This window comes from Brachionichthys hirsutus, chromosome 22 (genome assembly GCF_040956055.1).
Source record: "Brachionichthys hirsutus isolate HB-005 chromosome 22, CSIRO-AGI_Bhir_v1, whole genome shotgun sequence".
NCBI lineage: Eukaryota > Metazoa > Chordata > Actinopteri > Lophiiformes > Brachionichthyidae > Brachionichthys > Brachionichthys hirsutus.
The window spans coordinates 7,287,853-7,315,495 of NC_090918.1; the positions used below are offsets into that span (position 1 = coordinate 7,287,853).

Sequence of the window (27,643 nt, forward strand, 5' to 3'; positions counted from 1 at the left end):
ATTATCTTGTGGGCGTCCATCGCAACAAGAGACTGAATAATTCAGCGCTACAAAATAAAGGAACATCTTTCCATAAATGATGAACAAGGCAAAACAAAAGGGCTGCTGCAGTGCAAGCAGCTTGTGTGTCTTGTGTGGATCTATAATGCTGCTGCATGTTTGTGGACAAAATGACCCACAGCAAAGGTGCACACAAACAAACACACACACACACAGTAAGTGAATATTATACTCGACAAACCGTTCATATTTCCCCCGAGGCGTGAGTTGCAGCCCGAAGCAGCTGGGAGTTGGGACAAACAATTTTCTTAAATACAACAACAGCAGAAGTCGTGATGCTTAAATGCAGCGAGGTACCGCTTATTTGGAACATACATTGATGGGGAGGAGAGAGATGTGTGAGAATCAGAGGGAGAGACAACAGTGGAATGGGAGGAAAAGGGGGGAGAGAAAGCAACAGGGTGGAGGGAGATGGGGGTTGGGGGGGTGTTGAAAATGAAAAGACAAAGGCAATAAAGCAAAAGCAAACACTGGGGCTTATTGAAAGTGCTAAAGTACGTAAACACGCACGCGCGCACACGCACACACACAATGGAGGTGTAGCATATGTCTGTGGCAGTGCCAGCTGGAGACATCTGGTGCCAAAACTCCACAGGTCAAACCCAGTGACATGCTCCCCGAGGCGTGCATGAAAGCGTGGACGCGCATGCGTGTGTGTGTCTGTGCCGCTGATGGCACTCTGATATACAACATGTAATAACCGAGTGTTATAAAGAGTTATGTGAGGCTATAAGTGGGAGTTTTAAAAAAAATGGAACTGGAAAACGGAGGAAATAACACAAAAGCTCTTCGGCGAGTCGCTTTGTCTTTCTGCGGTTCTTCCAGCCAGACACAAACATCGAGCAAACCTGATTAGCAAGAGATATAATCAGAAAATAATGTCCTAGAATCTGGTTATTAAGAGCTAATACTTGTGTAAATAATGCAATTGTTCATATCGATGTTAAAAAAAACCTGCCGTTACAGTCTCCAGATGCCGGTTCTGCTGCCTGGCTGTGGCGTGTCTGCAGAAGTTAATTCAATTTGTGCACATAATGACAGCCATCTTTTCGCCTCATGTGCGAGACGGGTAACACAACCCACGGCGCTTTATTCACGGAAGGAACTGATCAATAACCGAAGGTCAGACGGGAGGATGTCGCCAGAATGTGCACAAACACACAATGTTCTGGAGCGAAACTTTAGAGGGGAACAACTCAAAACAGCTGCATAATGTGGAAGAATCCTGCCAAAGCACGTCCTCAAAAAAGAACAACGTGGAATATTACCCAACTTCAAGAGCAATCTGCATTTCATCATTGAGCACACAAACGGACGACAAGAACCGTATATCCTTCACTCTAACAACAACAAACTGTTGTGAAATCACAGCTGCTTTCACCACGCTAAACCCATCCCAGCCTCCTTTATGCTGTTCTCCTTTCACTCAAGTAGCTTATTATCCCAACAAAAAAAAACAACAAAAAACCACCAAAGCGTTCCCAGATTGCTCCGCAGTGAGGAGATTTCATTGAGGGGCACTGATGTAAAACAGCGTCCGTCAAGCCGCGCAGCGTTTACTGTGGAGTTAGCATTGGCGCGCAGCTTGCAGCGCAAACAGGCAAACAGGCAAACACAGAGACAGAGATATGATTGTTATTCCGCATGTCCAGCATTGCTCATTAGGGAGGGCGGGAGAGAGAGAGAGATGTGTGTGGTGCACTCATTGGACTGCCTGGGGTGAGAAATAAAGCCATTGGCTGGAAACACACACACACACACACACACACACACTCAAAGATGCTGCAATTACACAAAAAGACAAGCAGGATTCTGGAGAACATAATAATAATCATCATGGGCATCCAGATCCAATGACGTGCAGATGCTAAACCTGGCAGCCAATCAGATGCAACCCCTCAAGCAGCCACATATCTTCCAAGAGATTTATTCCAGACAACATAAGTCTGACATTTAGACAGTTAAAACAAATCAAACACACACACACACACACACACACACAGGCTATTCGGTCATATTCAGACAGTTTATCATTCAGCATCACCGGCCTTGTCCTTTGGCTCGCTGCTCACACAAACACACAACCAAAGGGCAACGTCCATCTCTTATCTGACTGATCTGACCGAATCCTTCGGTCAAACGGGAACGAAGGCATGCGTGAATTCTCCTACACAATGAGGGAAGGGTTTGTAGACTTATGTGCAATGTGTGTGTGTGTCATTCAACAGTCACACAACTTCACCCGGCGGGGAAGGGAGTTGGGGTTGAAAGCTTGCAAGAATGAAAGAGGCATGAAAGAACGAGGCATGAAAAGATGAGTCTGAAAAGTTTAGCTTCGGTTGGATCGAGCCACCGTGCACGCGGCGTCTGTTTAACTGCATTAGCACTAAGTTGGCTAAAGAGCGGCTAATGCTCACAGTTTATTTGTTTAGGCGTCATGCTTAAATTGTAGGTCTATTAGATTAAAATAATCTCTAATTATGCACCCAACGGGACGAGTACAGTGGGGGACATGTTAATGATGTAGCGAACAGACGGCGCCATTGTCATTCCTGTCACTGTGAGTGAGTGAGTGAGTCGGGGTGAGAGAGAAAAAGAAGGCAGAAAGAGGGGAAAGAATGTGTGTGTGTGTGTGTGTGTGTGTGCCCCTACAACCATGTGGGTCCGAGCCAGGAAGCACATTTGCTGAACCCATCATTAAAGTCCTCTCCCCTTGCGGTTGGTGTCAGGGTCTAGACGGGGAGACAAAGACCGGGGCCTTCCCTTCGCCTGGTACCCAGGGGAGAGGTGCAGGGGGCCTGGGGGAGAGGGCCACGGTGGGACGGGGTGTGTCCTGGGCGACAGGCAGGCAGGAAGTAGGGCGGAGACGGGAAGATGCATGAACGTATACGGGGACATAGATGAAACTAGAGAATCTTATTTTATTATTAGTAGTGGCCACAGAAGGAGGAAGGGGTTCGCAACTGGCAAGCTGGCGTGAGGGAGGTAATTAGCAAGAGAGCCCCTCGTCGAGGGGGTCCCCTGGGTTGGGGGCAGCTCAATCAGTAACCAGCTGCAGGTATAAGGAGTCGCGTGTGATGGGAGTGCAGGTGCCGGCGTACAGCTGCACTTTTACCATTTGCTCTCTGACTCATTAATTCTTACGCCACATTAAAGGGATCATTAACGCACACACAAAGCGACACACATCCCCGTTCAACAGCGGCTGACCTAACGCCGCGACGCCATTAAACCCGTGTGCGCGTTCAGGAGGGAGATCAACGCAATTCACTCGGAAATAGGCTTTCATATCGCTGGCGCTTGCTTGGCCAGATATGTTTGAAAGGGATTTAAGTGATGTCTGAATCACGTTGCAAGGCAATTGATTCAGGAACAGATGAATGGATGCCAGACTGGAAGAAACACAAGATTTTGACAACTCAGCTCGACAAAAATGCTGCAAATGAGTCCAGTTTCTCCTACAGTTCATTTGCCTGCAAAAAAAAGAAGGCACAACAACAGATTTACATAATTTATACATGCACTTGTTTCATTTCAGAAAAAGCATGAACATTGTTCTTTCTTGAATTCAAACAGCACCATCCTTCCCAATAACCCTATTTCCTAACCGGAGAAAAGTCGGGTTGTAAAAAGGAGTCTCCGGTGAACGGAGTTGGCTTCTGCTGTGTTCTAACAGCAAAAACAGACAGATGCCTGGAAAGGAAGAAGGAAGATAAATGGATGAAGAAGCCCCCCCCGTCCCCGTCCCCCTGCTCGCTCCGGGGGGGGGGGGGGGGGGGGGTGCTTGTTTGAACAACAGCTGTTGGGATTACTGTTTAATAAAAAGATGTCACACGCATGGCACTCCCCTCCTGCAGAGCAGACCAAAAGGCATTGCCGCATGGAGCCCAATAACCCTGACATCACAGTCGGGCCGGTACCCTCCGGGGACCCGACGCCAAGAACCTCTTATCAGGATGCCAGGCCCCCAGACATCCCACCAGGCCCGCCATGCCTCTGGGCGTCTGTGTCTGCTCGGGTGTTTTTATTTATCACACGCCTTTGCATATGTGTATATGATGTATAAACGCAGCCCTGGAACGTGTGGAACAGTTCTTTCTTACCGCTGCGCGAACGAAAGTGAAAGCTGCAAGAATCAGCGTATGAAAGTCTGTCTGAAGAGAGGGGCGGAGGGGGGGGGGATCCATCAGATAAGCTACCTCATTTGGGCCGCTTCAGGAGAAGTGAAAGGAGCTGTGGGGAGGCTTTCATCTCCGGGATGGAAAAAAAAAAGAGACAGAATCAAGAAGGAGTGAGTGTGAAAGAGGATGGGAAGGCGGAAGAGGCGGGGTGAAAGGAGGAAAAGAGTAAGATAAAGCATGAAAGGGATAATCCAGGAGGATGTTTACCTTGGTCATGCTGGTAGAGGACAAAAGAGGCCACAAATATGCCCCCCCCCCCCCCCCCCCCCCCCCATCAGGCCACAGGACACTGAGCAGCAAAAGGAAAAGTTTATTGAAGACAAAAAAAACCACATTGAGGTAACATCACACAAGACCCATCATTCTCTCTATTTCTTGCAGACAAACCGCTTAATTAAACATGAGTTACACGAGCGCCGTCTGCCTGCCTCTGCGTATCTGGATAGACAAACGCGGGTGCGTACCGCAAATTTATCTCGCCATCATAGAAAGCGGGAGAAGGCGATTTGCAAGTCAAATTCAGCATTTAATGGCACAGGAAATCATCCGGATTTATTGAAAGCCAGCATGGAGGAGGAAAGGGGGCTTGTTCAAGTTTCAGATCAGAAATGCACAAAATTGCTGCCCTTCTTCGGCTGCAAATAGAGCTCTGAGTGCCTCCGATTTGAAATGATGGGATGTGTCAAAGTGAACGCGTGGCTGATGGATAGCGTCCGGCGTGCAACGCCAGACTTGAGGGAGTTGGCACAATTCAGCTCCGTAACTATAATAAGGAATCTGCTGCATTAAGACGTTAAGACTTGCCTACATGCTAATAATGATGCTAACATCTGTTATCTGATGAATAGATAGATAATGCATCAGAACTAAGGCTCTGCACATGATAACCGATCAACAGCCATCCAAATGCAGTCACAAAACTATCGTGAATAATAATTAACATTGTAAAGTGCTGGGAAAAAAGACAAATAAAATCCCAATAAACCGGTTTTGATGACCTAAGAAAGTCAAAATTCAAAAACAAATTGTGGCCTGCGCTCAATCCTCAAAGAGTTTCAGGACACTGAGCAGCCAATTATGAAGAAATGTGGCACAACTGCAGTCGCGGCTGTTAAAATGCTTCTCCATGGTAACGCTCATGTCGGAGCGTGCCGTTGCCACGGGAGGAAGCCGCCTTTAAATTCAGAGGAAAGGCAGACAGAAAGATGCAAGGGGAGAAGGAAGGGGAAGACGCCATATAGTCCACATCCATCATGCTAATTGGAAATAAACAGGAGCTTATTGTTCGGAGAGCGTTAAATCAACCTGTAATCAAGTCTGGGATTAGAACTGTAAAGCTTCGCCACCGAGGACGTTTCCCACCAAAATAACTTTAATGGCTTTAAATGAGGATGCTGGTGTGTGTGTGTGTGTGTGTTCACTTTACCACATGGCTGATCTCCTTCTATGTTAGCACAAAGCAGGCTAATTGCTAATCGCTGGTGAGTAATCGGACAGCACTTCAACACATACAGTATATCCATCAATGCAGACGGCCTTTTCCTTAATCTCCAATTATCCACTAACACCAAGAAATATCTAACTAAGACAAGCGTTAAAAAGCTTTTGCGTGGCCGATATAGAAGATATGAAATGAGAAAGAGGCAAAACAATTTGTAATAAGTAAGAAAGGACAAAGGTTTAAAGGTTACGTTTGTCCTCACGCACGCATATTAGTTTCTCTCAGCACGTCGTTTGCACAGCGTGCGTTTAATCGCGATTTTTCGCTTAAACTATATGAACCGCAGGCAGCCAATCAGCGAAAGGACAAAATGGCTTTTTTTAAATAGGAAGGCGGGATCGCAGCATTGATAACACACGGATAGATGCCCGGGATGAGAGGAAGAGGGAGAGGAAGAGCCGTTGATCTCATGAACATAAATGCAGTCAGACAGGAAAGCAACCGAGGAGAAAGAGAGCAGCAGAAACACGGAGGGGCAGTGTTAATGGGATCAATAGATGGAACGTAAGCGCGCGGGGGGGGGGGGGGGGGGGGGGTCAGTGTCCTGTGTCCATGGCGACTCGTGCCTCACCGACTAGATGAGTCACGGTCAAGAGACTTCTGTCCATGCCTGTTCTCCTCTCTGACTCATCTCCTCTCATTTGTCCCATCATCCTTCACCTTTGCTCTCGGATGGAGAGACTCCTTAAAGCATTAAAAATAATTATTATTTTGTTCGTTTCTTTTAGAGAGATTTTAGCACAGCTCCCGATCCTTTCTCTTCCACAACGCCGCCGAGGCCAGAGACTCGCTTTCGCTTTTAAACAAGGCTATTTTGTCACTCGTAATTCCAGTTGACATCAGTGTAGCCCCATGTCCTGTTTACTGAATAATTCACCGCTGCTCGGCAGGACACGCTGCACACTGTTACCTAACCCCCTTTGCCGGAGATGCTGTAACAGCTCTTGAGTGAGGGAATAACAACATGTGTGAAGGCAGCTTGAAAGAGGAGGAACACAGAGGGAGCTGGAGAGAGCGTCCAGATAAATGGAATGCAGGAAGGGGGGGACAATGAAAGATTGGGCAATGCACGGATGTGAAATTGGATGGAGATGGAAAATAGATGAAGGAGAAAGGAGGGAAACTTTAAAGCCTGAAAGAAAGTTTAATGGGCATTGAGATTTTGAAGGGAAAAAAAAGGTCAACACAGGATGATGAACGTTTAAAAATGTACCTGAAATAAGTGGGAATCGGCGCTAATGTGAGTGTCGGCCTGGCGCCTGGCGGAAAATTGCATTCAAACTGGTGAGAGAAATAGAAAACCTTTGCTTTCATCTCCCATAATAGCCTTTCACATGTGCACTGCGCTCTCTACCGGAGCTGCCAGTTCCCCTTTGCAAAACAAAGCACCAAAAATATCACTGCCAACACACGACACATGCATTCACAGAGTTCTCGTTTTCTCTCTGTGTGTGTGCATGTGTGTGCATGTGTGTGTGTGTGTGTGTGTGTGTGTGTGTTCAGGCTTCCATAGCTGTGGGGAGCGAGGACTTCGGCATGAATAATTGAACATTGGGGAGAGAGACCTGCCGTCCAAAAAGCAAAATGCCAACTGCCAAGCTAATTTTATTTTAGAAGACGAGGGGCGGAGGGGGGGGCTAAAGGTGGGATAAGAGGATGAATACGGGAAGGGCGGGGGGGGGGATAAAAGAGGATGCCAAAGTTCAGATGCATATAGCTCTGGCAGCCCATTAGGTGAAGAACCAGCAGCTGGGGTTTCCTCCTCCATCTTCTCGCCTCAACAATGGCGTTGAGAACAAGGCCAGGGTCAGAGGTCAGGGGTCAAGGTGAGGGGCGAGGTCAGATGCATTTTCAAAAGCTCAACAATAGAGCAATAGTGTATAAACCCCCGCTGGCTAAACACATGTGTACCTTAATCGATCTCAACGCAGACACGAAGCGAAGCCGGCGAATGGAGAGTCAGCCGCTCGGCGGGTTTCTAAGCCTCGAGCCGTGATCTATGACCACTGCAGGGCAGATCACCGAGTGATAACTTAATTGCATTTTGGATCTCAAGTAGGCAAACAAAAGGCATTCTGGTCTGAGTTAAAGGCAACAAAGTTGGAGTTGGAGACTCTAACATACCGTGGATGGCGTCAACCAATCGCGTACAACGCAACCCCAATGTCGCTCCCTCTCTCCACCTTAGCATCAGCGGCGGCGAGCTTCAAACTCATTAGCGCATTTTGACAGATAAGAGGCTTGCAGCAGGACAAGCCGCGGCAGCGGTGGGTTTTGTGGTTTATAAAAGCAATGTAATCGGGTTTGGGCCCATGGAAATCTAAGGAGTTTAGGGAGAGGACTCACTGATTTGCGGATTTGAATTGGATCAAGAGTTGTTTCAAACCACAGCTAATGTGGCAAGGAGCCGTAATACGAGGAGCAGAAAGAGACGAAGATGAAGACGGCGGAATCGTGAGCGATACATGATACAATTTGACAAAAATATACCCCATCCCTCCCTTCTACTCTTTATGTCAAATCTCTCCAGATACACTTTCAGATTACACCCGAATTAAAGGCCCGGTTGGCATTCTGTCCGTTTGCCGCACCGAGACACAGTGTGTGTGTGTGTGTGTGTGTGTGTGTGTGCATGCACAGCAAAAGGTGCCATCTAATACCAGCATGTGTGTGTGTTTGCGTATGTACTCGCAGTTGGGACCCCCCCCCCCCCATGTTAAATCCCTACTAATGATCCTATTTACACTTGTTGCCAGATTGATCAAAGTTTAGCAGTTGTTTGATCCATAGCCTTTTCATCTCAGATGGCTTGGGGGGGGATGCAGCTACCCACCTGTGTGTGTGTGGGGGGGCACAGTATGGGGTTGTTGGCACAAACAAGGGCAAGATACCATGATCTAAAGGCAGGGAGCCGGGCAGTGTCGAGGGCATTTAAGAAGAGTCTGTCAATATATATCTCCCTCCGTCATTGTTTGTCCCATAACAAACTTGTCTTCTCTCATATTGTCCGTCCTCACAACTGGTTCAATGCTCTCAAATGATAAATAATATTACACTCATTTGTTTGTTGGAACGTTGCCCTGAAGTATCGGATTGAGATGGATGAAAAAAGAGTAGCGGTAAATGGAGGATGGTAGGAAAGAAGGGATGAAGGGCGGAATGGTAGCTGGAATTTTTATAGACACTCTCCTTCACTCAGCTCCTTGGAACATTCATCACCTGGACAGAGGCCAGCCAACACACACACACACACATGATCTCATCCCTTGTCTTTATGGGTGTTAATTTACCGTAAAAGCACTTTCCTTACTATGTTTGATTCACTAGATGCACAAGCAAGCAGAGGCCTGCATAAACACACACAAACACTTCCACACACATTTCTCCAGCGTGCAGTCTTTACAGGATGGGATACAATTTATGGGAGCAACCAGTTTATTCCCGTGTCCTGGGAGAAAATGTACCCTTTGCTGAAGAAATTGTTTGCCTGTTGTCTGTAGTTATTAAAGGGTTTAAATGACTGGTGGTAATACAGATGTTAGCGAATAAACAGGATATAAAAACACTCAAACTGCATCAGAAATGTTACGCATTTTCTGACAATTCATTTCTCTGATTGAGAAAGTAATTACAAGGCGATTCACTGCAATCACTGCAGTTGTGCTTACGGTCAGCGGTGGATTACAAAATTCTCCAAATCATGCAATTAGCCCAATTCATAATATGTAAATGTGAAGTCCATCTTAGCCAATAGAAGACAGCCTCAGGCCTGCAACGAAATTACCCATTCATTGCATCCCTGTCTACTCGCACTCCTATTGGGATGCAAATATGCTACTGATTGACGCCAATCAACTCATTTCCTTGTTCAGCCGTCGGGCCACACTGCTGGAGGGGACACTGAGCATGCCCAGTGTGCTGATGTCTGTGTTTATGGCATCTGTTTGCTGATGGCCCCTGTAGAGTGGTTTACAATATCTGACGAAAGCGATCAAAATTATAGAGCTGACTGGAAGGTTGAGTTTGTGCATGTGTGTGTGTGTATGTGTGTGTGTGTGTGTGTGTGGTCAGACAGGTTAAGTGATACAGCACCCTTGCATCATAATGTACTGTTTGTGTTGTTTTTGTTGTCTGGTATTGCCTTATAATCACACATGAATACATTGTGGGCCGCAGCTGAAGTGCCGCTGTTGTTCACCTCCGCTGCGGCAGAATGTTCGCACTAAAAATTGGAATATGCATAATATGACGCCACATAAGCGCACGAAAAACAGAAGGTTAAATTGTCCATGCTAACTTCCCCATTGAGCCCTGCAATCCCATAATAGTAAATAAATAGTTGCCAGGCAACGTAGCCTAGCAACAGCAGGAGACTAAATGTGCTATCGGCTCACAGGAAACAGAGGGGAAGAAATTCCTCCACTTTGAGCAATGCAGGCATTTATTAACGGAGGGCCCAGGGAAAACATCAAACTGAAATGGATCTGCCATAACAGGCGTAATGTAGACACAGATCTGTTTCATACTGAATGCTCACATAATGGATTTCCTTTGATGTGTTGGCATTCGGTGCTGGGCTACGGTTTCTGTTGATGCACAAACATACGCTCATATTTGCAAGGGGATATTTACAAAAGTAACCGTTTTTTTTTTTTTTAAGTATATGAGGTCTGTGAGTAGGCAACAAGGTTGGGGAAAAGTGTATGTTTTGAGAAAACCATTTTTCTTAACATCACTGAATTGAGGGTCAATAAAATCTTTTATAGAGTACATATTCTTCATGAACCTGCTTCGAGGGACGAAAAGACGCGCCGTCTCTTTAAACGCGACACAATGGAGCATGCTAATGCCAGTGGCAGGTAGTTATTTTCAAAGGGCCTCAGGGTTAAATTTCTTGGATGATGTTAATTCTAAATTGCGTCATTGCGTCTGAGGTTTGGCATCTTATAAAAGCATCGCTGCTTCTGAATATTTACTGAATGGTGCTGCATTTAAAAAAATACAAATAAAAGAAAGACTGTATGGATAGCCTCGAGCGCAACTACAGTACATCTCCTTGATTAACTCTAAAGTACAGTCGGACACGCTCCCGCCAGAAGACAAAATGATTTTTATTTTTTCTCTTTCAACTGATGAGTAATTTCACTCCTCAGCCATGAATCAATTATGTATAATCCCTTGATAAAGAGAATTAGTGGCCATTTAATACGAGGAAGCTAAGTGTTTGAGTGTGCTGGGTCTGTGCACGCCGATGTGTGTTTGTGTGTGGCCACAGAGTATGTGATGATATGCTTAAAAAGGAGGCGTTCTAGTGATCTAAACATGCTCCACTACAGAGAGCTGCAGGCCGTGCACATCATATACAAGGCTACGTAGCTGTTCTCACAGTTATTCGCTGCGGCGATGTAGCCGGAGCATCAACAGTTCACTTCTGTCTGGGCTGAGACACTTTTATCTACCAGAGCGCCGTGAAAAGGTGCTCAATATTTTACAGCTTAATGCTAAATCATTCTTGGCTTCTATTGACTTTAAAAGAAAAGGAGGTGACAAATGTATCACTTGGAGTATTTAAACATATTTCACCGAAGAAAAAGAACACTTTTTGTTCCAGTCTTTTTTTAGCATATCGAGAATCGCTCCGGAGGGCCGCAGCGCTTCTATGAGTCTACCTGAGATCTGATCACCACTGAGTTCAACAAAAAGAGGCAAAGCTTTATTAGAGGATTGTTTGACTGACAAACAGATCAGCCAATCACATGACATTGGCAGTCAACCATTCCATCCCACTCGCTGGCAACTTTCTCAACTTCCCCACTCTCCTATTTATACTCCATCCATCTGGATAGAAGAGAGTGTGACTTTCTATTTCAGATCATGTTTCCCTCGGTGCGTCTTTGACCGCCAACCGTGGAGCCCGCGCCCTTTGTGAAACAAGGGCGTGCCAACGCATTACAACGGCTACATCTGCTAGTATGCAAATTCACCTGGGAACCACGCCTGACTTTTAGGAACACGAAACAAGATAACAGTGAGAGAGAGGGAGAAATACGCTGATGATGCAACGCTTTTCGTTTAGAGCATCCCGGGTAGCACGGAAGCCACTGCTGTAGGAGAGGGGACAGGGGTTGGGTGGGTTTGCCAGTTGTAGGAGCAGGCAGCTGAGACTAAACTGCAGTAAAGGCCTAACGAGGAGGGGTCTGGAGAGCCAGACCAGATGGAGCGGGCATAGTCACTGGCTCGCCTGGCAGAGCTTTTAGCCTGTTAGCCAAAACCAGGCGCAGAGAGATTTACTAAAAGATAAAAGACAAAATTAAGGGATGGGTGTTGAAATGTGACTAATGGAGGACTCAGTCTCTTCACTTTTGGCGAGTTGGTCTTTGACCAAATAAAAATGCTAGACTGAGGTTGTGCCGGTCGATCGCATTCTCGAAACATTCCGACAGATAGTAGTGGAACACAAGGTATTCCCAACGGCTTGAATTATGTTGACACTTTGTACTGCACAAGAAGGAATAATGTCTTTATCAGAACTTCTCCCATAAGAGCGTGTCTGATTTGTTTTAAGATACATAAGAGGAAGCTAAAACGAATAGAATATCAAATTGACAAATCCTCTCGCATTAGGTTGGGTGCATCTGTGCTTTATTGTATTTCCAATTATAGTAATGAATGTTCATAAAACCTTCGTATCCTCCAAATAGTACAAAAGCACCCCCCACAGTAAAAAGGCTGTTTTTCGTTATCTATATTAAACAAACGGAGCGTCCAGTCTCTCAGGAGGGATGAATATCGAGCAGGGAAGAGCTGCCGCTCGCTGAGAGCTGCAGTGACTGATGGAGCGGGATGGAGTCATTGCATCACACGAGCAACTGCTCAAAAATAGTCTCTCCTAAAAAAAAAAAAAAGTGTTGCACTGGCCCCCTCCCTGACTGAAAGGGTGGGATATATTCATCAAACGGCCTCATCTCGGAAGCCATATGCTCGAAAGCTGAAAAACTATTACGCTAACAGCGGCACGGGGAGAATGCCACTTACTCTTCCGGCAGGAAACACGATAAAAATTACAATCACTCGTAGTGCAAATTAATAGTACTTGTATCTTTTGAATGAGAATTGCATATCTCCATCAGGCTTATATCAGGTTGAATATACTTAACATAACAATGGAACTTGTTGTACAGTGCCTTTTTGGTTGGTTGATGATTTTTGCACACACGTTAATGTGTCGTTGCAGGGTAAAAACCCGCATTGGTGTGTTAATACGTCCTTTATTTGCATTCAGAAGCAGCTTTTTGTAACTCATATGCATATCTCAACAATTGAGAGCGGAGAACCATTCCTTGTTGTTAACATGGCTGACATGGCTGGAAAATGAAGGCTAACTTTGTGAGTCCACCCTGAACAAGTCACCGGTTCATCACGCAACACTGAAAGGCAAACAACCAATCATAGCGCATGTTTTTGACGGTGGGAAGAAGCTGGAGAACTCAAAGAGAACCCATGTTATATACATAGTTCTAAGTCTAGGTGGATTTGAACCTTGCTGTGAGGCCACAGCGCTACCCATTGTGCCGTGGCGCCACCTCATTTTGCACCTTATTCTTTAAAACAAAGGGAATCCGCAGGTTGGCAATTACCTTTATGTGCATGCAGAAAGACAGAAAAATCCCATAATCCATTGGGAGCGCTGCTGTAACTGAGATAAAGCTCCATTTAATAAGCTCTGTGCCGAGAAGAGAAACATCGAGGGCCAGCAGAGGAGAGGGCTGCAGGAAAGGTGTATAAGGCTACTATTACTTGCTGTCCCCTCAGTTTCTCGCTCTCCTTCCAACTAATTTATTTACTCGCTCCAGCTCTTCCCCTTCTCCGTCTCCGCCGTCATTGTGTCTCCGAAGCGGCTTCGCCACTCCGGGCACACTTCAAAGCCTCGCCGTCAGACAGACAGACCCAAGGACCCTTTTAAAGATGTTTACGCTGGCATCTGCTTAATGGGCGAGTCAGAGTAATCTAAATCACAACTCCCCGACACCGCTGCAGCTAACGTTGGAGGGCTGCGCGTGGGCATGCGTGCGAGACGCGTAGGAGTGGAAGCGGAGCGACATGAGAAGGTGCAAATAACAACAAAGCAAAACAAAACAAACTGCTGGGAGCTGATTGGAGCTGGGAGATGCAACAGATCTTTTGGATGAGACTCGATGCATGTGGCAGGACAAATCTAGAAACATCTCATTCTCAAAGATTCCAAGTCACAGATATTTTCCACCTCAATGTACCCGTACAATTGGTTTGAGTTCGCCCCATGCACGCGAACAAACGCTACCGCCCGGACGGGGTCAGTATCATTTGGTACAAGCTGCGGAGTGCAAAGTCCGGTCCTCCCCTCTGACTGGCTGCTAGCATTTACTGGAGAGGGGAAACGAATGACCCAGTTGTGAGGCAAACTGTTCTCTGCAGAGGGAGAGAGAGAGAGAGAGAGAGACAGGAAAAAAGAGGAAAAGGTGGAGGAAAGAGAAAGGTGTGCGGGGGCATGAGTCGCCCCATGAGACCCGTGGTGCGCAACGATTGGCTACAGGCGTGCGGGGAAGAGGAAGTAGCTGAAGAGGGATGGGAGGCAGTGGGAGGAGGGCTCCCCTGCAGTGGTGTGTCCTCTATAACACAGCGGCACAGACTCAGCCATAAATCACGGGGAGTTGGGTAGGAGAGGAAAGTTGCCCAGAAAAGCATGGCAGGCATGAATAGAGTGAAGGAAGTAAAGGACAGAAGAACGAGGTATGCGTAGCTTCTAGGAATGGGAGCCACTGCAGATATATGGGTGCGACACACGCTGTCCACCGGCACAAAACGAGGAGAGAATGGATCGGCCTGAACCATCCATCCATCAATGGTTTTGAGAAAATCTATTACACACAAAGTGATGAAAGTTTGTATAGAGTGGAATGAAAAAAGAGCGAACACAGTGGAGAGAACATTGTTTTGTGTCTGGTGAATGAAAGGGACATCGATCTTAACTCATCCTCAATCATAATGAACCGTACATTGTAAACTACGTCATAACCCCGGCCATGCCATTAATATTTAGGGAGATATTGATGGGAAATAAATGTCTGGCCCTGGCAGGGTTAGTGCGAGCCAAATATCCCCCCCGTGTGACACAGAAACACACTGTGTGATTAGTTGCTAGACATTTGTATTGATTTTCTACCGCTGAGCGCCAAATTAAGAATTGCCATGCAATGATTCGGCCCTTGAACACAGCCCAAATGCCAACAGCGCATGACATAAAATTGGAATTATAATTAACAGATTGTCATTTTGTCGAGGTGCAGCTATTATAACGTTTCTCTATAACATTTAATTAGCGATGCATCACTTTCAGGAATTGCTAATCAAAAGCTGAGTGCCTTTATTCGCAGTCTTCCACGTAAGAGTTTTTAAAGCCACTTGAAGAGCTTCCAATGCACCGAATCAAAGAAGCATGCGGCTGCAGAGGTTGAATCCGAACTGCGCAGTCACTTTTGTCATGAGTGGAAGACGAAGGCGAGTGGGCGATCGTGCACACGCGGGGAGGAGATTGCAAAATGTGCAGCGTTTCTCTGCAGGTTACCTGCCCAGCGATCCGTCAGCAGAGGACCGACGGCTCGGGCATAATTGCAGTCCTATTTGCTGCCTTGACATAATTGTGATGTGGCTGGAGAATAATGATGCTACTCGAGCTGGTGAGGAGAACCAAGCGTGAACCTGACGGGGCACTCCTTGGATCTGTTGTGTTACCATGAGCATGTCAGAGATGTAGCCAAGCGATTATGGTTTGCCAATTGAAGCATGACTATTGTTGTCAACTGCTCCTGCCATCTTAAAACTATGCAAGTTTGCTGCAGGGTTTTTGTTTTAAGCACATCTTTGATCCGGTGCAGATTTTTGTACATTCCGCTCTGGTTGCTTCTGCGCTTCATAATAACATACCGGTACTCATTTGCCTGTTTTCACACTTGACCTGTCTTTTCTATGTAGATCAGGCCGCTTGTATGCGTAGGCTAAGAGCAGATACATTGGGAATGGTGCTGCAGATCTTTTTTTGTGGCAGTGACATTGATTAGTTATGCTAGAAGAAGACAGAGAATGAGAAAAGACAGCAACCTGAAAGAAAAACGCTCTTTTATTGCACTAAAATCTAATTCTGAGATGCACTTGCCTAGATTGACAGTCGCACTGGATGGAGTTGAGGTGGAGTCTTGTTTATGCAAATATAGATAGCATCATGTCACCACATGCACCGTGCAGCAGGAACCTCAGAAATGAATAGAAGCCGTTGGCTTTGCATCTAGTTTGCATGCTGCATTACTTTGCATGGTTTGCTGGATCACTGTTCTAAGCTTGGCACAACCCCTGATGACTGTTAAAGCTTAAAGAGGTGAAAACAAGCCTCTGTAACAGAATGATAATGGCTGCAAACAGACCTTTCTTCATCCCAGACACGTTGCTCTGGACATCTGCCTATTATGGACTAGACGTGAACTAAAGGGAGGTTGAGTAATTCAAAAGTGCTTCCACGATATAGGCTCCGTGCCCGTCCTCGCCGAGCAGCTTGTAAACACTCACAGGATGACTGCTTTTCTCACTGGACAGCCGTACCACATGTCAATTGGAACAGAAAGAAGAGGAGAAAATTACAGGAAACAGAAGGAATGATAAATAGATAGCAGCGAGTATTTGCCGTTTCTTAGGGCCTGGTATTTTAACATAGCAGGGACTGCATTCCCAGTTATTTGAAACACTGATGAACAAGCTGCATGAATATTTAAAGGGATTCACAAATTGCGAATTTTCCCAGCGCCGCAAAAAAGCCAGCCCACCATTTCAATTTGCTCGCTGTGGTCTGGGCAATTCTCAGTAGACATTAAGCTCCGATTCCAGGCAGTGTTAAGATTTACTGACCAAAATAAAGCGGCAGCCTCATCAAAAATTGAACGCACGCATGTGTAGTTGTGTTCACGCCCGCACACACAACCGTCCGAGCAGTCAGAATACGGCAAGAATCGCAGACTTTCCTTCCATTCAGAAGGAAACACGTTCTATTTGATGAAAATATCGCACCGAGACTGTTCTCCGCCGAAATCTGACATTTCTGAGATGTTGAACTCCGAGACAAACCACTCCCGAGGAAAAATGTGAAAATATACAGAGGAATAATGTGCTGGTGAACGCGAGCACAGATTCCCCACTCCAGCCCTTGGATTTGTTTATTTCCCCAGAACTTGACTCATCCTCTCCAACCCTGCCGTCCCTCCCTGAGCCAGCAAACGGTTCAGAGTCAACTACAGTTCAAACTGTCAGGAATCAGAAGGATCATGCTGGAGTTAGTCATTTTCTCCCTCCGACTCCTCCGCCGGCTCGAGCCTTTTAGCTCAACGTACACACCGCATGGAATCGCCACTCACTCACGGCTCAATTGGCTGCCACATACTGGTGCTCCTCTCCAAAAGGTGCAGAATCACAGGAGCAAAATGAGCATCAGGCTATTTCACCACTCTAACCCTCTCTTCCAATCAGACCGTGTGTCCCTTTGCCCTCTTCTCGGCATTCTCTCCATCTCCGTCGCCCATCTTCCTGGCCTCGCCGGCCGATTTTGCCCCGTGCGCTCCTCCTCTCTGCAGGCATTCACCCACTCTACGTCTCAGTTCTGAAAAGATGTGTAAGTGTGTAAGAAATGAATCCCCGCATGCCTGGTTGTCTGCATGCTAATTCAGTTTCATCGGAAAGTCGGAAAAGCAATTTATAAGAAAATATCCAGCAGCATAATATTGAGTTGACATTCCGAGGGAGCACAATTTTCCGCTAAGGGCCGTTGTAGCGAATCAAAGTCAGAGCAACATCAACAGCACATCGGCCGTAGCACTACATTAACCATGATTCATAGCTGGAGGCTGGCCTTTGTGGCAAGCTGCAGCAAAATATGCAAACATAATGCTAACATGAAGAGAAGCAGCTGGTTACCAAGGTTGGTTGTATGTCTGTGTGCGATTAGGTGTGTGTGTGTGTGCATGGACTACTGCCCCGCGCAGACCCTGGCAGCTCATCAATTATAAAGGAGTCCTGGAAGCGAGGGAAAAGGCCAAGCGAGCCGCAAAGGTATCTATAAATACACACCTGAATGACACACGTGGGGCAAATGGCTATTTTTACATAGGGCCACGTGCACGCGCACAAATGAAGGTTGACAGTCCGACACAGTGAAGGCACAAGCAATGTCATCCGCCCCACTAGGACACTTTGTGTAGCTGTTGAGTCAGGAGGAGAAGGCGTACGGTCGCCGCTCCCCGCTAACCCGAGCGCCATGTGATACTCTAAATCAGGAGAGATTGCTTTCCTCCTCTTCCCTCCCATCTTTCATGAACTTATCACCGCGTCTCTCCGGCTGGACAAATGGAAAAGTTAAGGTGTGTGTGCAAGAGTGTGCAGGGGAGGGGGGGGGGGGTATTCTGTAATGGCATGGAAGACATGCCCTATCACTCTCGAGTTACCCCTTGCTTTCCTCTTCCATTTCACCCCCCGTTTCCACACCCCTTTTTATTTGTTCCTCTCTCTTGATTATTTGGCCCCCAGTTTATCACCGCATCCGCCCATCTCCAACTTCCATCTCTGGCCCTCGCCATGTGTCTCCCAGCAATATTCCTCTCCGCATCGTTCCATCTGTTTCACAAACATGCGTCCGTCCATCAAACCACCTCGAGCTTCATCTCCTCCTCGTCTCGTTTTCAACTCCGAGACTTCTTTTATCCTGGAACGCTGACGCTCTGCCCAGTCTGGCTCCATTTTTCTTTCTCTCCAGCGCATCTTCCATTCCCGGACTCTCCCTCTCTCGCCCTTCCTGTATTCAACTCTACCCTGTATCCACGTTGGTGAGAGAGCTGGCTACTGGATGAGGGGATTTTGTGTTGGCAAGCATTGTGTAGACACACATGGGCATCCCACTACATTCTGATTCTCTTCCCAGGCCACTACTGGACCTCACTTCTCATTTGCTTCCATGGTTTTCTGCACAGAATGGGCTAAGACACACACAGAGTGAGAGAGAGAGAGAGAGAGAGAGAGAACTCTGAACCACTACAGACACAAAAACACGCAGATGCATTTCACTAAAGGGAGACATTGGAGTTTGGAAGGAGACCCAGGTGGCGAGTGTGCACCAAATGTGCACCATGCATTCACCAGAAATGTATGTGAAAACAATTGTCCCAAGAACAACGGTTCATATCATATCAACGAAGTGGAAGCTCGCAATCATGGCGTCAGACCATCCTAAACTGCACTGCAACACGGAGCTTATCAAAATATACTTTCAGACACGTGTGTCTCCTTTGTGTGCTATCACATGCTGGGGGTGGGGGGGCAGCAATGCAAACACGCGACGCCAAACAAACTGGTAAGACTGGTGAGGAATGTCGGCATTTTAGGAATACTGCTCAAATATAGCAGCATTTCGACCGCTGGCAGGAATTAATAAGGCTGTAATGGCCGCTGGTCCGGGTTGTGCTTCGGAGTGTGTGCACCTGTGTTGAAGAGCATTGTGTTTGTAGCCTACCAAGCAGGGTGGTTGAATCATATACCGCACACACACACACACACACACACGCGTATCCATGCAATGCCTGCCCATTCTAAAGCATATTTCATCATTAGCTCTAAGCAGTTAATCCTCTGCTCCACTGACCACGGCTCAGCTCAGTCCATTTCAATAATCTGCATCTGGGGCTAACCAACCCATCATCACAAACACGCAAAGACAGGCGCCAACACACCGAGCCACACACACAAAACAAGGACACAATCAACTCACAAAGCATATGGGGACTGGTCCAGAGCGATAAATATGTCTAGTCAAAGCTCTCTCACCCACACATATATGTCCATTCATAATCTATTATGCCAGCAGCTCAGCTTTTGTTACCTTTGTTCTCATATAGTCAGAGATGTATATTGAATTTTTACTACAAAAGTCTCGTACTCCTTCATGAAAAGACATTTTTACTGCAAAGTCGTGTGAAGCGATTCCTTCTGATCGCCATCGTCTTTAAAAAAAAGAAAAAAAAAACACTTTCAAAGTCAAACCCGAACAAAACGGATGATCTGAAGATGCCGGTGCCATGGATTGAAGGCGCGAGGGACGGTGTGTGTGTGTGTGTGTGGGGGGGGGGGGGGGGGGGGTTAAGAGTGAAATAGCAGGGGGAAGCAAGTAAATCATACGTTTGTAATGAAGAGGGCAGCAGACAGGCAGTGAAAAGGAACCATCACTGCTGCAGGAGAGCATCTTGTGATTAAAATTGGTCACGGTTGAATCAAAAGTGGGACCTTTCCTCCCCCAATAACAACTATTAACCATTCACCATCTGAATTGAGCTGTTGAGCCGTATCCTCAGATAAAAACAAATGACAGGCGCCCCCCCCCCCCTCTCTGTGTCTCCATAAGATTCCTGCAAGCTCTGGTCTTTCTCCCGTGAGTAGCTATCACCTTGTAAAGCTTTTACTTAGTCTGGCTTTGGTCTGCCCTCTTCTTTCACTTCCACGCTTCCTCTTGCCTTTGTCTCTTGTTTCTGCGGCTCGCCTCTTCTCCATCGGACTCAAACTGATTGAAAAGGGGGCGGCTGCAGTTAAGACGTGACTGTCGCAGCCAAAAAAGCCCTTGCTCTTTGCCCTTTGTGCTAATGCTGAGCGAATCGAGAGCTGCATCGAGCATCGACTGCCAATATCTCGGACACACTAACATGTAACGTGTACCCTCTGAATTTTTGACCTTTTCGTCCCATGCCGTGCCTTTCTTGTTTTTTTGTGCCTTTGCCTTTGTCAGGTTCAAGGTTAGCTGCTCATTGTATCGAGCGCCAACGCTCTCCCGTCAGGAAAGGACAGGGAGGAGATGCATTAGCGCCTCAGCAGGTGGTCCTCAATCTCATCTCTTCCCTCGCTTCACACCTCCCTCTCGTTCCCTTGTCTACCCATCCAACCACCGTGGGGCTACAGAGTCAGCGGTAGGCATTTGAGTGCGAGTGTTTATCGCATGCATCTCAATGTATACACGTACAGTTTGTGAGTATCTTGCACAAATTATGTACCTGACATGCTTACATGTAGCCCTACCAAATGGCCATAAAGTAAACCCAAGCCTGCAGGGGGGAGGGGGGGGGGGTTAAGGCTTTCCCCTTGACCTGCTGCTGTGCATTGACCTGCAGCAAATGGGTTTAAACCTCACCCAGCCACAGCCTTTTATCTCCATCACATCTCCATCTCCTAGAGCCCACAGGCCGATGAGCACGCAAGCTGACCGATGGACGGGCTGATGGAAGCCATATGGCCCATTCACATCCAATGGCAGGAGGTAGCCATCAAAGAGCAACTCCACGCTGTCATGGAGAGATACGGACCGAGCCCGGGGATGGATGGGGGAATAATGAGGAGGGGGGGGGGGGGGCAAACAAAGACGATAAAAGGGAAAAGCAAAGCAATAAGAGGGAGAAGTCTATTTATATATATTAAAAAAAGCTGGAAGTAAATTGTATGAACTGAGTCTTACTTGTTCGGTTGTTGGTGCTACCGACTGGTTTTTGAGAATATGGCGTGTTCCGTTGGGCCACCTTGTTTTCTACTGGTCATAGCTTCACGATCAAACAGCAGAGCGCGAGCACACAGATCATCAGCTTTGGATTTAAATTGCAGGCGATTTGCTCGTTGGAATTAAACATCAGGCTTTTTCAAATCAAGCCGTGCAGCGCAGCTTAATCTCTCTGTGATTTGAGGTTTTAAGCATTGGGTATATGGGAGGATTATGAAATTCATCTTCGACGTTTTCAACAGCGGACTTCACTCAACACAACCTCCCATGCAGAGACGTTGACGGCATAGGCTGCATGCGGCACGGCAAAGTGCACTCTCAAATCAAATTGCGCTAACTTTAAAAACCGGTACGCTACGAGAGTGAAGCGACAGAGAGCAAAAGGCTTCAAAGCAACAGTGAAACTTCAGCATAAAAAGGTCTCATTTCGCCTGAAATCTTCTGGAGAATTTCAGTTATTTATTTATTTGTACACATTTCTGCATCTTAATTTTCAGATTTAAATTTTTTTGTTCATTTCTGCTTTCCTTCACCCACAGCATCATCATCACCATTATTCCTCTTATACAATAATGAATGCTGTGAACCTAGTCGAAACACCACAGGGCAACAAACATGTCTTGAGAAAACTTCACAAAGCAAATTTATTTCACTGAGATTCCCGTTCAGCTTGATGTCATAAATCTGACTGCAAATATTTAACACAACCCAAATACCGTCACATTAAAGTCGGTTCGCTCACTTTTACAGTACGCTTGTATTTTACTCAGGGTGACGTGTTCGTCTCAGGATTATAAATAAGGCTGAGCAAATAAGAGAGAGTGATATAGTGTGAGCGAGGGGGGGGGGGTGAGAGAAAGGAGGAGCGCGTTGAGGAATGGAACGAGTAAGGAGGAGGAGTGTATATAAATCAACATCCATTAGCCGAGGGGTTATAAAGTCACTGATGAAGTAGGTGGACTGACGCTCAGGCCTTTTATTGTCTTGTTGTGGTCTTTTATTGCTTGTGATGTCATCTAATGGTATACAGTTAACGACATGGGAGGGGGGAGTGTGTACACAGGAGGGGCGGATCGGCCTGTAATGGTGATGTGTGTGTGCGTTCACCAGAACTGGCAAACGATATTGATCATCTTCTACCATCTTCTGTGTGTTGTCTTTAAATTTCTTTTTTGTGAATATACCACGTTTGCAATCAGAAGCACTTGTAAAACCACTTGGGATGAAGTCCCTATCCACTATCACAGATTTGAAAAAAGGTTTTAAACAGGGTAACATATTTCCGTCATTTCAAACATCCGCCAGCATGTTATTATTATTATAATAAAACATGCTGAGCCGCTGCCTCAACACTCCGCTGCCTGTCTGCAATAAAATAAGCACTCTGAGGCCCGTAATTAACAAAAACAGTACAACTCCTTTGGTCGCGACTTCTTCTACCTTCTCTTTCTCATCCCATCCTTTTTTTTCTTTTTTTTTTTAAATCCTTTCTCTTTTTTACTCCCCAAGCCTGAGAGGCCAAAACGCCTGAGATTTAATCTCAGTCATGCTCCTAAAGTGCATTTGTGTGTGAAACAAAGTCGGAGTTAAAGCACTGCTGCTTCCACCTTTCTATCACACCTACAGCGGTGCATCATCCCATTAGCCCAGAAAGGGCTGCAACATGGTGGGTGAGTGCAGGGGGGGGGCTACAACACCCCATAACCCGGATAATCCAACACTGTTGAGGGGACAAATCCTGCCACATGTCAAAATGCAACACGTAATGCAGCCAAGTAAATATCTTACGAATGATGTGCTTCATCCATTTCTTATGCATCAATTTGCCCAAAGAACAAAAATGAGAAACTTTGTCTAATCAATTCTACAACATGCTGATCCGTGCTGTCTTGCAAGTTCTGCAACATGCTGATGCACGCTACAATCCGCTTCCCGCGGGCTTCGGATTTTCTACGTCCGAAGTGAAGGAACTGCACAGTGGATACTCCTGATACCGGCTGTACACAAGTGTGTGTTTGATATATGGTGCGGTGGATGAGGAGGATGGTGAAAGATACCAGATAGGCTTGGCTCTAGAAATAAAACCCCCCTCAGGGGTTCTCCTGATTCCCCCCTTCCTCAAAGCACAGACACACATTAAAAAGCACACTGCAAAGTGCACACGCTTCCTCCTTCCTTTGTCTAATGCGCACACACATACACACCTCTTCAGATACAGCCGACTCAGCTCATTTGCCTGAAAGTCAACCTGCCTTACTACTACTGTCCTGCCTCCAATTCAGCAGTTCCCAATTCCCAATCCTTACTCCTCATTCTGAAAGAGATAAACCGAAAACTCTCCTCCTTACCTTCCTCACTCGGCCACTCTTGGTGCCCACGAAGACGAGCGAGTGGTTCTTGTAGACGTAGGCGATGACAGAGGTCATTTTGTCCACCACGTCGGAGAAGAGGGGCTTGCCGCGGACCATCTCGGACACGCCCAGTGGTGCATTCATGTCAAGGCCGCAAAAGTCATCGTCAATGGTCAAGAGCTGCAGTGGGGAAAAAAAAAGAGCTTCATTTATTCAAACTTTTACTTCAGCTTTCCTCATGCATTTCAGAAATACAGCTGTTTTTGCTGAAGCTGCAGAGAAATTTAGGTGGGGGTGGGGGTGGGGGGTCTGGTAGAATTATAGGGCATGGCTATCCAGATACAAAGATACAATTGACAATAAGCAGGAAAGAGGATTTCCAGATTAGGAAAGATAAGAATCAATATTTTGTGATTTAGTCTATTTTTATATCAGATATGGCTTAGGGGGGGGAGTTGGCTTGGATTTGAGAGAGAGCATGTAAATGCTTTCGTATGCTGGCCTGCATGCAACGAATGGTAAATGTGGAAGGAAGTAATGGAGAGATGAAGATGGAAGACGACCCCAGTCAGAAGCTCCGCTCTGTAATAGTGCCAGAGGCTGCTTTGTCAGGCACAATTTCCCACCATCCACCCAGTTGCAACAGCAACAGTGGAAACGCCGGTGCAGCAAGACATTCAACGTGAAATGATTCAAAGTGAACCGAGAGAAATGAAAAAAAATAAAAAAGAGAAGAGAAGCGCTGTGTTGTCAAACTGAGGCAAAGCGCTGCACGACATCTAATATATGTGGGTTCATTTTGATATGCCTTCTGTGCAGACATGCCGCTGTGATTTTGTGATTAAATACATACAGCACTTTGTGTTTGCATGCATGTATTTAATCCTGCAAGGGGGGGGGGGGGGGGGGATTCATACCTTCATACCAGGCACTGTGGGCGGAATGAGTTATGAGGTTTGATGGTGCTGGGGATCGGTCATTATTCAGGGGGCTATTGATGGAGTTCAAACAGTGCCTATAGGACTGAAGCATGCATTGCTCTGGATCAATAGCTTAGCAATGGGTCGCTACAGAAAGAAATACCTTGGCAGTGGACACTGTCCTTACTGTCTTTGTCCTTCACAGTAAAGAAGACAACATATGCAGCGGTTTGGATCGTCAGAGCTCTGGGAGGCCAGAGGCTCTTTTAGTTTACGACTTATTTTCCATCCAAGCTAACCCCTTTAGCTCGCTATCAATCTCAAAGGCAACCAAGTGTGTCCTCTCAACCTTTCACTAAAGGCCATCATCATCATCATCATCATATGAGGCTTTGGATTGTGCAACAGAGGAAATATGAGGTCTGCTTTCATTAGACAAATGGAACGCGGCCGGGTTGAGGTCTGTGAGGAGCTCAAGGCTATAACCGGCAGGGGGGGGGGGGTCTAATGAAGTGGTACAAGGATCGATTGAGATGACCTGAATTTTGGTCAAGAGAATGTCATACGGTTGGAGGGTTGAGATGAGGACAAAAAGGAGTGAAACCGGAGACAGATGGAGGAAGAAAAGATTTCGGCTGAGCTGCCAGAGACGGTAAACAAAGACGAATACTCGTACATGGACCCCCCCCCCCCCCCCCCCCCAGCCCCCCCGCCGACCTTTTCAGAATGAGCCGTTGTCAAGAATGCACTCTCTGTCCTAGGAGTCACATGATGGCTCAGGAGTGGATTAATGATGCTCTGGTGACAGCCAGGGTCACGCCGTAACATCGCGGTGAAATATTACGGCCGCTTTGTGGCGTTACTCTAAAAGCCTTCCTGAGATGACAGTCAGCACAATTCCTCTTCCTCTGTGACGAACCGAGCAGCAAGGCGACACTCGATCAAGACTGTTGTCCACTTAGTTTTTCCATCCCCTGCCTTTGTAAAGGAGCCCCCCCCCCCCCCCCGTCAACACAGGGTTCAAAGGTTAACCGGATTTATTGGCGGGGAAATGGAGCACTTTGTAGCATTTGGGGCTTCGGTGATCAATAATAAAAAGCTGCAGCCAATTTCTCCCAAGATTAATCTCTTAAAGTTGAAATGGTGTTTTTCACGTGTCACGATCAACACATGTATAAATATGTATAAAGTGTCCTTGTGTGTGTGTGTGTGTGTGTTTGTATCTCTGGCCTTTCTGATGCCATGGTAAACATGATGATGATGATGAATATATTTATTAGATAGAATGTTAGAGTACAAGTACAGTCACACAGTAGCATGTATTACAGTACAAGTACAGTCACACAGTAGCATGTATTACAGTACAAGTACAGTCAAACAGTAGCATGTATTACAGTACAAATAACGTCAAACATCCTCTTGAGCAAGGCATCGACTCTCCAACCTGAGGACAACCTGAGGACGTTTATGTTTGACGTGTGCACAAACTTCCTGCTAGAGCAGGAGTCCCCAGAGGAGTCGGACAGATGATGATGGGGGGGGGGGCTCTCCCTGCAGTCGGAGGGACAGGAGAGCCGAGACTCTGTGTTTGGCCTCTGTCCAAACACCGAGGAGGAATCAGGTCACTCTCAGCCGTATCCGTCTCCTCTGCTCCCGTTTGCCTGCCAGCTCCGGCACAAAGAGAGCTCTCTTCTGGATTGTGCAGAGGGATCAGCAGATACAAAGTGGAAAGAGAAAGCGAGGTGGCGACGGGCGCATGCGGAAGAGAGCTGAGTTGCTCCCCGAGATTAGTGGGGGGGGCTGAAAGAGATCTGCTCTCCAACGGCGTCTGATGTATGGCCTAATCTGGGGGTTTCGGCGTAGCGAGGGGCCGTTCACATCAGCTCCAAGTCCATGAAGTTAATGACGCACGCTGAGCCGCAGCAGCAGCACCTTCACGCGGCTCAACTGCTTCTTGGAATTCTGATGATTCAGTTATCATAATCCACGCAGCACTTTCAATGGCTTCCTCTCTCAAAATCTATCCTTGACTTACAGTCCTCCGTAAACAGTAGCTGCATGATGGTTATCTTGTGTCTTGTATCTTGTGAGTGCACAAAGATCGCAAGGAACATTAATTATCTTCCCGTTTTAAGAATTTATTCGCAGCTCCCAGGGTTCTTCTAAATGCAGAAGCCCGTTTCAGAACCAAATGGAGGCAGAAGTCTCCCCGCCCGATCAAACGTTCCTACCAATACGCAGAATTGCTTCCGATTAAACCTCCACAAACATACGGGCAGCAGTGAAATTAACAATCCAGTGAGAAATTCATGTCTGGAGATTTGGTGCTTTGGTGGAAATCTGACGGAGTGGTCAGAATGCTGAGAGGAGAACCCAATATGTGACTGTAAGATGTAAAACATCAAGTAATCACAGGCACAAAACAATTACAGTACACTGCATATGGACACCAGACGCCACGCACTTCTCACGGAATGTCTGACGTAAAGTTGAATTGTGTGTTTTTCTGGCAAATTTCAGTGCGAGGAGGCAAGCGTCGATAAGCTTGTGAAATTTTGTCAAATCGTGTTTGTGGATGCTTCTGCCTGCCAACTGTTAGCTGAGCAGCTACAACGGATGATAAACATTGGGCAGGGGGGGGGGGGACAGTTAAACCATCAAACGGCATTTGAAAGGAACCGAGCCAGGAGAGAGAATGAAGGAGAAACTGGAGCTACGGAGGAACGACAATGGGATGTGATGTAATGGGACGTTTTGTCTATACCAGAAATGATGCTGGGAGACAACATACGTTTATATATTTCAGAAGGATTTTATGCATCCACAAATGTGTGATTGCTTAATTACATTGCAATTGATAGCAAATAATAAAAAAAATATTTTGGAAAAAGTAGCTTGTCAGATATTAGAAGGTTCTGCTTGCTGGAAAGTAAAAAATAAATAAAAGCAAATATGAGATCAGAACATCCGAAACAAACGCACCCCTTCCAGCCAGCGTATTCAGGTGGAGGGTAGTCGATGGTCTC

The 27,643-nt window shown here is 46.5% G+C and overlaps 1 protein-coding gene across 1 annotated transcript in view; it reads right to left on the bottom strand.

Annotated features, from left to right (window-relative positions):
• The window catches only part of plxna4 (plexin A4), a 132,352-nt gene that overhangs the window by 99,655 nt on the left and 5,054 nt on the right, over window positions 1-27,643 (bottom strand). Inside the window, exon 2 of the mRNA XM_068755252.1 lies at window positions 23,695-23,877. Coding sequence (XP_068611353.1) covers window positions 23,695-23,877 — 183 coding nt within the window. The remainder of the gene's footprint in view (window positions 1-23,694; window positions 23,878-27,643) is intronic.